The following is a 12,356-nucleotide window of genomic DNA, read 5'->3' as shown; positions in this document are numbered from 1 at the left end:
CACCGCCAGGTGTAATTCCTGAGTGCATGAGCCAGGAGTAACCCCTGAGCATCGCTGGGTGTGACCCAAAACAAGCAAAAAAAAAAAAGACAGTTCTTTTCTCACCACATCCCCACCATCACAGATTGTTCCTAGCAATTTTGATATGTGCCATTCTCACTGGTGCAAGATAGTATTTCATTGTTGTCTTGATTTGGATTTCTCTGATGATTAGTGATGCTGAGCATATTTTCATGTCCTACTGAAGACCATTCTTTACATATTCATTTCCTGTAAGCATTCTATTCTCAGGGCATTCCTGTTCTTTAAGATACTATGCATTAACGCTTCTTTCTTCCCTCCCTCCCTCCCTCCCTTCCTTCCTTCTTTCCTTCTTTCCTTCCTTCCTTCCTTCCTTCCTTCCTTCCTTCCTTCCTTCCTTCCTTCCTTCCTTCCTTCCTTCCTTCTCTATCACATCTGTTGATGATCAGGGGTTACTCTTGGCTCGGCATTCAGGAATCACTCCTGGCAGTGCTCAAGGGACCACATGGGATGCTGGGGATCAAACCTGGGTCAGCCGTGTGCAAGGCAAACACTTTACCTGCTGTACTATCTCTTCAGCCCCATATTAATGCTTCTTGTTTCTTCTTATCATGTAATATCTTGTTCTTATTTTTGCTTTTTGTTTTGTTTTTAGACCACACCCAGCTGTATTCAGAGTTTTCTCCTGGCTCTTTGCTCAAGGATCATCACTCCTGGCAGTGCTCAGGGAATCACAGGTATTGAACCTGGTTAACCACATGACAGGCAAGCACCCTCCCAGTTGTACTATCTCTCCAGTTCTGATATTTTCTGCTTGACCATTCATACATTTTTGATATTAGACTCAGAAGTGGCATGAAGGTCCTTCTCACAATGAAATCTGTCCCTGATTTCCTCATCTTGGCTCCTGAACTGGAGAAGGCGGTATTTAGATTTGTAAGAAGCATAAAAATTTTTTCTCTGATTATCTCTTTTATTTTATTTTTTAAGGGGCAGGTGCTATTTCTGCTGTGTGTTTTTGGAACCCCAGAGTATATTCCCAGAAGTGGCATTAATGAATCAAATAGGAGTTCAATTTCTAGTTTTTTTGAGGAATGTCCATATTGTTTTCCAAAAAGGGGGGATCAGTCAACATTTCCACCAACAATGAATGGGAATCCCTTTCTCCCCATATCCGCGCCAGCACTGGTTGCTCTTGTTCATTTGGATGTGAGCCAGTCTCTGTGATGTGAGATGATATCTCATTGTTGTTTTGATTTGCATCTCCCGATGATTAGTGATGTAGAGCATTTTTTCCATATGTCTTTTGTTTTTTTTTTGCTCTTTGGGTCACACCCGGCAATGCACAGGGGTTCCTCCTGGCTCTGCACTCAGGAGTTACTCCTGGCGGTGCTCAGGGGACCATATGGGATGCTGGGAATCAAACTCGGGTCGGCTGTGTGCAAGGCAAACGCCCTACCCGCTGTGCTATCTCTCCAGCCCTTCCATATGTCTTTTAGCCATTTGTATTTCTTCTTTGAGAAACTTTCTGCTCATTTCTTTTCCCCTTTTTTGATGGGGTTGGATGTTTTTTCTTGTAAAGTTCTACCAGTGCCTTATCTCTGATAATCTCTTAAAATGTTCCATGTACATGTCACCAGATGACCCAGAATCTCTTCTAGCTATTTATTCTCAAACAATAAAAGCTTGTGGAAATCAGAGAGAGAGACAGAGAGAGACAGAGAGACAGAGAGAGACAGAGAGGGAGAGAGGGATATATATATATATATATATATATGAGGAAAACAGACCCGAACAGGCTAGAAGGCAGTGAGTTGGAGCTGTCAGGGGCAGCAGAGTCTGGGGGACATGGTATAAACATGGAGTACATTTGGGATGTCCCTAAGATGGTCATAGCCTGGCTCTGTAACCTTGGAAACCCTGGCATGTCCTCCAGATGTGGCCCTGAAGTGGTCCAGACCCTGCTTTGCAAACTGCTTGGGAATTGCTGCTTCTGTAGTTTCCTGCCAGATGCCTGCAAAAGCCCTCACCCTCATCAGATATTCTAGAAAACAGAGCTTTCAACTTTGTTCTGGGCCCAGTTCAGGGGCACAAGCTCAACTGGATCCACTAGCAAAATAAAAGAGCATTTCTCTATTTCTCAAGATGTGCAGCTTGATTTTTTGCTGGATTTTTGAATTCCACAACAGTGTAGGAGTTAAGGAGTTTGCCTTGCATGTGAATGACCCCAGCACCACGTATAATCCCGTGAGAGCCACCAGGAGTGACCCCTGAGCATCACCAGGTATGGACCAACACTCACTTTCCCAGAACAAAAGAAATAAAAACTTGTGCTCACACCAAAATCTATACATGACTACTTATACTTTTGGTTTTGGGGCTACACTCAGAAATGCTCAGGGCTTACTCCTGGCTCTGTGCTCAGGGATGACTACTGGAGAAGTTTGAAGGACCATATGCAGTGCCAGAGATTGAACTGAGGTCAACGTCACACTCTGTAAGTGCACTACGTCTTGTACGATCTCTCCAGCCCTATGCGTGGATCTTTACAGCATAATCATGTTTATTCATAATCTCTGCAAACTGGAAACAAATTAAATGTATTTTGGAGCTGAATGGGTGAGTAAATCTTGGCAGCACCACACAATCAAACTTGTCAGCAATAAAAAAAGACCAACTATTCACAGGCAGCTTGGATGAACCTCAAAGAGTTTGGTGAAAGAATCCAGTGTCAAAAGGTTACACTCAGGCCAGATCCATACAGCAGTGGGGAGGGTGTGTGCCTTGCATGTGGCTGACCTGGGTTCGATTCCTGGCATCCCATATGGTCCCCTGAGCACCACCAGGAATAATTTCTGAGTGCAGAGCCAGAAGTACTCCCTGAGCATCGCCAGGTGTGAGCCCAAAAGCTCTCCCCGCCCCCCAAACATTCCTCCAGTTTCCAGAGTCTGTGGACACACAGCTTTATGGCAAAGGCTTCTGGAGTGTAAAATGACACATAACTCTCTCTTTCTCTCTTAATTAAATCACTGTGAGATACACAGTTATTTGGGTTTCAGTCATACAATGTTTCAACACCTGTCTCTTCACCAGTCACATAAGTCTTCAAAGTGACCTCCATCTATGTCCTGTTAGAACATTTCAATTTTATTTTATATTTGTTTTATTTTTTGCACACTGGTGATTCTCGGGTTTACTTCTGGCTCTGCACTCAGGAATCATTCCTGGTGGTGCTCGGGGGACCCTATGGAGAGGGTCCGTTAGAAGTCTCTTTTCTTTGTTTTGGGGGAGACAAACCTTGCAGTTCTAAGGACTTACTCCTGGCTTTGTGCTCAGGCATCACTCCTGGTGAGGCCGGGGAACCATATATGGTGCCAGGGATCCAACCTGGGTATGTTGCACAAGGTAAGCATCTTACCTGCTGCACTGTCTCTGGGGTCCTAGAAGATTCTTAAAGGCACATGCACACAGAGGAATGAGTTTGACACTCAACTTGGGTGTTAAAAATTGTGCTACAGGATGTTATTTGATGAATTACTCTCCTTCCCCTTCATTAAGAAAGAACTCATCCATTCATGAATTCACAGATGCAAAAACACACAGTAGAGGAAACGAACATACTTATGAATCACAGAGGTAAGAAACCTGAAGGTTCTGGAGGACCAGATCTCAACACTCTTCTGAACCCTCTCCCCACCCCCCACCACTTTATTTAAATCTTGTGCCGCTTTGGAAACTGTGGGGCAGGGTTTATGCAGCACTTGGCTGAGAAGCACAGTGCTCTATGGGGGACTGGTGTGTTTGCCTATTTAGAATATGCACTCTTGAAGGCTATCACTTTTTTATTTTCTAAATTTTGGGTCACATTCAGAGATGCCCAGGGGTTACTTCTGGCTCTACACTCAGAAATTGCTCCTGGTGGTGCCCAGCGGGACCATATGGGATGCCTGGGATCGACCCCAGGTAGTAAGCTCACTATATGCTGTAATGTATCTTCAGCTCCAAGACCGTCACTTCTAAACAAACATGTAATCACTGACTTGAGAGTAAGTAGGTGGTTCCCAGTCTTTGAGAGCAGATCCCAGATGCATCAGATAGGGCCCACCCTGCAGAAACCCACAGAAAATTGAGTTCCTGAACCTACTCAGGAGAAGGTGGACACTTGCCTGTGTGAATGAGTGTGCACACACACAAATACATACACACACCCAAACATGCACACAAAAGGTCTCCGCTGCGCTGGGAGCTATGTCTCTCACTGTCAGTCTGATTCCTATCCCTGATCCTGCCTAGAATGGAACCAGTAGCTGTAGTTGGTGATGGTGTTGGGGTGTGAAAGCATTGTAGTGAAGGCAGGTGAGCACAAAAATGCCCTGGACAGAGCTACTTGCATTCCTCAACAATACACTAAATTTGTTTTCACTTGAAGGAGAGGTGTTCTATAAACCATCTGCAGGAATGAGCTTCCTTTTGCATGAGAGTCCTTGCCCAAATCTTGCTTGTACAGAGTGGAACCTCAGCTATAGAATCAGGGCACTATGAGCCCCAACACTACCGCCAGTAAAATGCATTTAGGCAAGAACACTTCACATCTTCAAGGTTTGTGAGCAGTAAGAGTCTGTAATGCTTTTTAGCATGGGGCTAAAAACACCAAGTTCAGGGTCAGTAACTCATATCCGGTATTGCAGTTATTTTTCACAGCAAATCCCTAAGGCTCCCTCCCCTGCCTCTTTTCCCAACTCCGAAGACCCTCTCTAGCAAGGGAATAGTTTGTTCCTTCTTCCTCTATGCAAGCCCCCAAAGCCTCTTTCTCTTGCTTCCTAAGGCTTCCACTTTCCTCACCCACACACAATCTTTAAATTGCCCCGCCCTTCACCCTTCCCATCAGTTAGCTCCTCCCCTTCTGGCCCCTGGAAACCACTATCCCATCCCCTCCCAGGCCCAACCCCTGCTCAGCGTGGCTGGAAGCTCATGGTGTAGGTTGGTGGGATGGTGGCGAAGCCCACGTTTTTGGGGGACACATCGATGTCTTGGGGGGCCTGTGGGGACTTGAAGCGGAAGTTCTGCATGATGGTAGTGAGGAAGAGGAAGAGCTCCATCCTAGCCAGGCCTTCTCCAAAACAGTAGCGCTTTCCTAAGGAAGGGAAGCAGAAGTGATTGGGGAGAGGTCCACATGCCCTCCACTTTCGCCAGGGTGCTGGATCGGAATAGCTGGGCCCCAGGGCTTTCAGTGCTTTAGTTCCTGTTGAGGCTGAGATGGGCATATGACCATGGTAGTAATGGGGATGTCACAACCATGTACAAATAGGTGGGATGCACTGCCGCCTTCTGCCTAGGGGTCTGGAGGATTTGTCCAGTGGCCTTGGACAAATCTCAGACTCATCTCCTAAGCGGCACACTCCTCCCTTTCTGTGTCAGGGGGCTAATGAGGGCTTCGGGTGTGGTCTATGGGCTGCAGAGAGATTTTAGGCTACACTTTAGGGAGGGGAGTGGGGACGAAGGCAGTCCTGTTGGTGGTGGAAAGTGACCAGGAGGCAGACAGGGTTCTCTCACCAATGGAGAAGGGCACAAAGGCATCATTCTTCTTAAACTGGCCATTCTCATCCAGGAAGTGCTGGGGATAGAAATCTCGCGGTCTGGCGAAGAACTTGGGGTCCCTCAGCACGGAGCCCAGCATAGGGAAGACTTCGGTACCCTGAAGGAACAGGGAAAGAGCACTTGTTTTAGTTTTGGCCCTGCAGTGCCGGGGAGCAAACCAGGGTTTGCTATATGCAAGACAAGTGCCTTGTTTTTCAGGTCACAGTTCATGATGCTCAGGAGCTACTTCTTGAAGTGCTCAGGGGACCATATGGGATGCAAGGAGTCAAACCTGGGCTGCTCGTGTGCATGGCAAATGCCTCTCTCGCTGTACTACTGCTGTGCTACTGTGCTCTCTCTCCTGCCCCTGAGGACGGGGCTAGATAAAGCTTCAGAGAAGGGATTCGCTGTGTTGAAAGCACTTGGTGTTGGGGGTTCTTTGAGGAAGGATCTTTAGTGGGCATTTGATCAATATCTCCAAGACAGGAAGTTTGGGGTCCATGGGGATCTCTCTTTGGAGACAGAGGGGTAAAGGAACTTGGTGGTTCCTGTTTCCTGAGGCCAGGGCTCTGGGGGAGATACATTTTTGGGTATCCCTAATGGGAGACTGAGGGAAGGAATGGCAGGGGGCATCTCTGAGTAGGAGACAAAGGCTGGAGAATGCCTTTGCTTAAGGGACGGGGAGCTGCAGGGGTACAGAGAGCAGGTATGGAGGTCCTAAAGGCTGGGGTCAGACAGCACCTTGGGGAGGAAAAAGTCGCGGAACTTGGTGTCCTTGGTGACTCGGCGGGCCAGGCCCATGGGGATCATGTCTCCGAATCTCTGGATCTCATGGATCACGGCCTCCACATAGGGCATTTTGGCTCGATCCTCAAACTTGGGCTGGCGGTTCTTGCCAATCACCCGGTCGATCTCCTCATGGATCTTGGCTGGGGAGAGGGGACAAAGTTTCCCTTTAGTGGAAGGTAGAGCTGGTAGGTGACATGCATGTTAGCCAGGTATGATGGGGCCAGTGACCGTGTCACGGCTAGACGTGGGCCACGTGCTTTGTTGGCTCAGGGCCCTGGTTTACCAGATCATGCCAGAATCAGAGTCTGCCAGGAGGCATGTTGCAGGGAAGGGCAGCCAAGGGGGCCCCAGGTGGGCTCAGCACAGGATCTATTTATCAATCAGTTCTGACACAGACTCTTTGAACAGGGGCTATAACTCAACTTGTGTCTCTGCCGGCTATCTGCAGGGTCTCTGAGGCCCTTGGAGTCAGGCGGGTTTTGAGGGTCTGTGGGGGCCCCTTTCCTGGCCTCCTCCATCCTTACCCTCCACATCGGGGTGCTTCATGAGCAGCAGGAAGCCATAGCGCATGGTGGTGCTGACTGTCTCAGTGCCCGCGAAGAAGAGGTTCAGGGTGGTCATCACCAAGTTCTTCATGTAGAACTCAGTGTTGGGGTTCTTTTGCTCCTGCAGGGAGAGGGAAGCTTCAGGTCCTACAGTCACTTTTGGCTTTGCCCTGGCATCCACCAGTCTTGGATACAGATTGGGAGAGGGACCTGACCCCACTATGCCATTCTCCCTCTGCACTCTAGGCCTCTGATGCTGGTTTTACCTCTGATGCTGGTTTTACCCAAAATGCTCTTGGTTGTTTTTTTCTAGCCTGTGTGAAATTATCATGTTAGTTATCCCTTGGAGGAAGGTGGGTTGAGTTTCCCTTCCCACCCTGAGCAGAGTCCCGGCAGCTGAAGACCTTCGGTTCCAGCCGCAGCCATGCTTAAGACCACTCTCCACACGTTTGGATGAGCCTCACACATGAAGGAACCTGCAGAGGAACCCAGGTGTGCGGGACCTGGGGCGTAGATCTCCAAGCCTGCTCAGATTGGGACTGGGCCTCCTCCACCCAGATCCCCCATCTTCCAGTATGTAGGTGTTACACCCACCAACTGCCCTTGGCGCCATGTAATCTCATCAATGGCCAAGACCCAGAGACTATAAAACCCTGCTCCCAGACATCTTATTATCTAGTTCTTACTCTGGAGAACCTGGCAGGCTACCAAATGTATCCTGCCCACACGGCAGAGTCTGGCAAACTCCCCGTGCCAAAAACCAATAACAATAATGGGTCTCTTTCTCCTGTCCCTGAAAGAGCCTTGAATGTGGCACTTTTTAAAATCTCAGGGCTAGGACGAAGGAGAAGTTACTGGGGCCTGCTCGAGGCAATCGATGAACAAAAGGATGACAGTGATACAGTGATACAGTTGTCCTTGTGTTAGGAATGTTTAGAAAGACAGGTCAGGTCAAAGGTTGGAAGCTTGCCAAGTGTGTGTGGCTCAAAGGTCAGTTAGGATGGAAAGGGGTCAGAATGAAAATAATAGTTGGAAATGATCACTCTGGACAAGAACTGAGTGTTGAAAGTAGCAAAGGACATACATGATAATCTTTCGGTATTTGTATTGCAAACTATCATGCCAAAAGGGAGATAGGCGGGGGCTCTTGGGACATTATATTACTGAAACCCAATCACAAACAACTTGTAACTCTGTGAACTGTATCTCACTATGATTCAATTAAAAGCAAAATGAAAGAGAAGGCAGAAGAGAACGACAAACAGGGACCAAGCTAGATGATGGACCCAGATGGCATGAGAGGACTCAAAGAAACCTAGATGGATCTTCCTAGACACAACTTTGTTTTGTTTTCTTGTTTTTGGGCCTTTGTCAGTGCTCAGGGTTGACTCCTAGCTGTGTGCTCAGGGATCACTCCTGCCAGGGCTCAGGAGACCATAAGCAGAGCTGGGGATTGAATCAAAGTCGGCTGCGGTCCAGGCTGGTGCTCTGCCCGCTGCACTATTGCTCCAGCCATGACACAAACAGTCAAAGCGCCAATACCTTGTTCTCATGGGTGACATCATACCCTGATCCTTTCCTCTGGACTTTCCAGTTCTATCCAGTGTTCTATCCTGTCCTAACCCATGGACACTGACACTTTGGGGCCACTGAGCACAGTTGTCACTTGTGTACAGAGACATGGGGTTGCAGGAAAAAAGCGTGCTGGAGTCAGAGACCAGGACATGAGCCAAGTGCCCGCTTCTGGGCCTCATTTCTCCAGCAGTGGCTTCTACTCTCGCTACCTCTCTCCTTTTTTTTTTCTTTTGTAAAACTGGGGGCCTGGGGATGTAGCGATAGTACAGTGGAGGGTTCGATCCTGTGCACCCCGAGCACACCAGGAGTGACAGCTGAGCACAGAGCCCGAAGTAAGCACTGAGCACTGCTGAGTGTGGCTCTCAAACAAACAGAATTATTTCACACACAGAACTGGGGGCGGTTGTGCATGCTGATGAGGTGAAGACTGGTGGGTGCTGCTGTGGGGCAAGAACCTGGGTGCAGGGGTGCTAGCTCTGATGTTTCTTGCCCTGGAACAAATTTAGGAGCATGGTAATGAGGTGAGATTGGAGGACAGAGGTTGGAGTAGGTGACAGTGGGGAGCTTCTCCCCCCCTCCTCCGCCCATCTCCCTACAGTTTTGGGTTGGGCCATACCTCCTGCATGCGGATGAGGAAGGAGTCGATAAAGTTCCGTGGGGAGTTGGGGTCCAGGGTGCGCTGGTTCTGTTCCACCTTCTTGGCTATGAAATCCTCCAGCCCCTGCAGTTCCTTAAAGGCTTGTTGCTGTGGCCCTGGCAGGTGCTTCATGACTGGGTAGAACATCTCATAGAGCTGCATGGAGGTAGGAGGGAAGGCAGGCTGAAGGAAGCTGACAGAACCAGGCAGACCCCAAGAGGAGAGGACCTGTCTGAGTGCGAGGTAGAAAGGAGTTGAAAGGCATTGATCCATCCAACCAAGGGGTCAGGTGATTTATTGATGGATTAATTTTGGGGCCAGAAAAAAAATCCTTCATTGATTGATTCTATTTGTGGGCTGATGTACAAGGCAAGCACCTTACCCCCTTTACTATTTCTCTGGTCCCACAAATTTTATATATGTATTTTTTTCTTTTGTCTTTAGTCCATATCTGATTGTGCTCAGGCCTCACTACTGGGTCTGTTATCAATCCCTGGCAGGGTTCCGAGTAACATTTCGGATTCTGGGGATTGAACCTGGGTTTTGCGGGGACCTTGGGCTACCTGGCCTGTGGACGTGGCTGTGAACTGGAAGCTGCCCAGCATCATGCGCAGGAGTGACAGAAACTCTTTGTCCTCATAGTCAAATCGGTCCCCAAAGACAATGGAGCTGATGACATTGGAGACAGTGCGGCTCAGGTAGAAGGTGGGATCGATGAATGCACCTGTGGATGGATAAGGGGGCGTTGGGGCTGTCACCTGGGTGATAAGAGGTTGCTCAGAGGACTCAGAGGGAGCTCTGGGGGAGGAGCAGAGACCCAGGGTTGGAACCCCCCAGGGTTACCCCAACCTAGACCCCTTCTAGTGCCAGCTTTCCCCATCACTCCACTTCCTCCTCTCCTTCCCTCTTTCTCTTCTTCCCTTTCCCACTCCTCCTCCCTCACCATCTTCCCCTCCTTGGCCTCTCCCCCATTCCCTCCATCTCTTCTTCCTTAGAGCCCCTACTTCTCCCTCTCCCCTGTTCTCTCCTTCCTCCGTTAACTCCCTCCTCTCTCCTCCCCTTCCCCTCTACTTCTTTTTTTCTTTCTTTCTCCCCCTCCTTGGCCTCCCTACCTCTCCTCCTCTACCTCTCCTTCCTCCTCTCCCCTTTCCTCTGTCCCCTGTCCCTTCTCCCTTCTTCCCTCTCTCTCTCCTCCTTGCTTCTCCTCTTCCTCATCCTCCTCTCTATCTCCCTCCTCCCTCCCTTTTCCTCTCCCTCCCATCCTCCCTTTCTCTCGGGCCCTTTCTCCTCTCCTTCTCTCCCCCACCTTTCCCTCTGCCCTCTTGCCTCCATTTCCTCCAGCTCCACCTCCCCCCTCTCCTTCTCCCGCTTTGTCCTCTTCCTTTTCCATCTTTCTCCTCCCTCCTTTGCTCCCCTTCCCCCTCCCCCTCCTCTCCTTCTCTCCCCTTCTTCACGCCCCCCCCCCCCCCACTCCTCTTCTCCTCTCCTCCCCAGGCACTGGCCTCTCCCCGCAGCTCACCCTGAGTGCCACGGATGGCTTCGATGAGAAAGCCTGCCTCCTCCTGGATGCGCTCCTCTATGCCGCGCTTGCCCACGCCGAAGTCCCGCAGTGTGGTGATGGAGAAGCGCCTCAGCTGCTTAGCACGCTCGCCACTGCTGAAGACCACACCTGCGGGAAGGCGTGAGCGTGGGGGTGGGATGGCGGGGATCGCAAGGGGCGCGGGGCGGTGTGCGGGGAAGGTGGTCTTGTATGGAGCCGGGCCAGGAGCCAGGCAGGCGCACAGAGGCTCACAGGGCACAGGGCAAGCGCAGGAGGGAGAGAAATGCTCGGGCTGCCAGGAGCGGGTAGAGACGGGCACCAGTTACCCAGTGGGACGAGTTTTAACGCAGAGGGGGCCAGACACAGACGCAGAGATGGTGGGAAGGGGAAAAAGGACAGAGACAGGGAGCGGGGGATCTGAGTTCCAAAGCAGAAACTCCAGAGAGAGAGAGAGACAGAGATAGGAACAGGGGACCTGGGGGAGGCCACCGGGAATAGAGGGGAATCCTGGGGAAACTGAGGCTCAGTGCTATTCCTGGCTGCTGCCCCTTACCGTAGCCTTTGGCAATCCAGTCGAAGGTGGCCTGCTCTCCTCGGCCGCTGAACTCCTCCGCCTGGTCCACCAGGGCCTCCTTCACCGCGTCGTGGCCACACAGCACCACCACGCGCCGGGCGCCCAGGTACACGGTGAACACGGGCCCATAGCGGTCCCTGAGCTGGTGGATGGGAGTGTGGGGAGAGGGGGACTCAGAGGGAGCAGGCCCGCCCAGCACAAGAGCTGACCTATCCTGAGCCCCCATGTTCCAGCTGGTCTGCCCTCCCTCAGCCCCCTCATTCCCGCGAAGTCTGCACCTTCATGAGAGAATTGTACATCTGCTCGGTGTTCAGCTGTAGGTAGTTCCCGATGAAGGGTAATGGGGTGGGCCCAGGGGGCAGTTTCCCTGCCAGCTTCCTCTGTTGCCACACTGACATCAACACCATGACCGTCAGGCAGGCCAGCAGGGCCACCAGGAGCAGCCCGGAGGCCAGCATGGTGGCTCTGAGAGTAACGGCCAGTGGGGGCTGACTGGTGCCGGGACCAATGCCTTTATACTACTTGGGCGTGCAGAGTGGACGCCTGTCCTGGTTATGTAACGTTGTTCCACCTCCCAGCTCCATCCCTCACCATTCTCCCCACCTCTTCTTGGCTCCCATCCCAAAGGGGTGGAGGAGGGAGCCAGGGCCAGTTTGCAGGGTGTGACCTGCAGGATTCAGGGGCCACTTCACAGCAGTGTACTTGTGGGAATGTGGGCAACCAGGGCTATAGAGAAATCCCAGAATTGAAGATCTTGGAATGTTTGCAGACAGGTGCCACCACCTTTCTCCCCGTCGGGATTTTGGATTTTGGAAGTATGTTAGTGTGAGAGGGGACTCCAGAGTGATTGGATTCTCAGTAAAGAAGAACCCAAAGATCTGGATTTGAGGGTGTTGGGATGAGACAGGTTGTGTTGGGGAATTGTGGGGTGTTTTTATTGGGTATGAGAAGTGATGTGGATTTGAAGGTCACCAGAAGCCAGAGAAATAGCTTAGTGAACTGAGTGCATGCCAGGCTTGCTCAGTTGAGAGGAGGGGTGTCAGGGTTCTACCCTCGGGACTGCCTCTAACCTCCAACTTCCCCGAAAGATGGCTTTCA

At 50.6% G+C, this 12,356-nt stretch overlaps 1 protein-coding gene across 1 annotated transcript; it reads right to left on the bottom strand.

Moving 5' to 3' along the window:
- Nucleotides 1–1,325: 1,325 nt before the first annotated feature.
- Nucleotides 1,326–11,754, bottom strand: LOC130044195 (cytochrome P450 2A13-like). Its single transcript, XM_056136829.1, has 9 exons — nt 11,537–11,754; nt 11,238–11,400; nt 10,664–10,813; nt 9,708–9,868; nt 9,124–9,300; nt 6,912–7,053; nt 6,340–6,527; nt 5,575–5,716; nt 1,326–5,155 (listed from the first exon to the last, which is right to left on the bottom strand). The coding sequence occupies exons 1-9, from the start codon at nt 11,714–11,716 to the stop codon at nt 4,974–4,976; spliced, it is 1,485 nt and encodes a 494-aa protein (XP_055992804.1). The 5' UTR covers nt 11,717–11,754; the 3' UTR covers nt 1,326–4,973.
- Nucleotides 11,755–12,356: the final 602 nt, after the last annotated feature.

This window comes from Sorex fumeus, unplaced genomic scaffold (genome assembly GCF_029834395.1).
Source record: "Sorex fumeus unplaced genomic scaffold, SorFum_2.1 ptg000122l, whole genome shotgun sequence".
NCBI classification, from domain to species: Eukaryota; Metazoa; Chordata; class Mammalia; order Eulipotyphla; family Soricidae; genus Sorex; species Sorex fumeus.
The sequence above is the reverse complement of the archived record's forward strand: the minus strand, read 5'-3'. Positions and strand labels throughout refer to the sequence as shown.

Bases quoted from the DNA above. Each gene is read 5' to 3' on its own strand.
- LOC130044195 (XM_056136829.1), bottom strand. From the start codon at position 11,716: ATGCTGGCCTCCGGGCTGCTCCTGGTGGCCCTGCTGGCCTGCCTGACG. The intron at 11,401-11,536 runs GTGCAGACTTCG...CCCATCCACCAG, and splicing joins TGTACAATTCTCTCATGAAG to CTCAGGGACCGCTATGGGCC. The intron at 7,054-9,123 runs GTATGGCCCAAC...CTCTCCCTGCAG, and splicing joins TCCTCATCCGCATGCAGGAG to GAGCAAAAGAACCCCAACAC.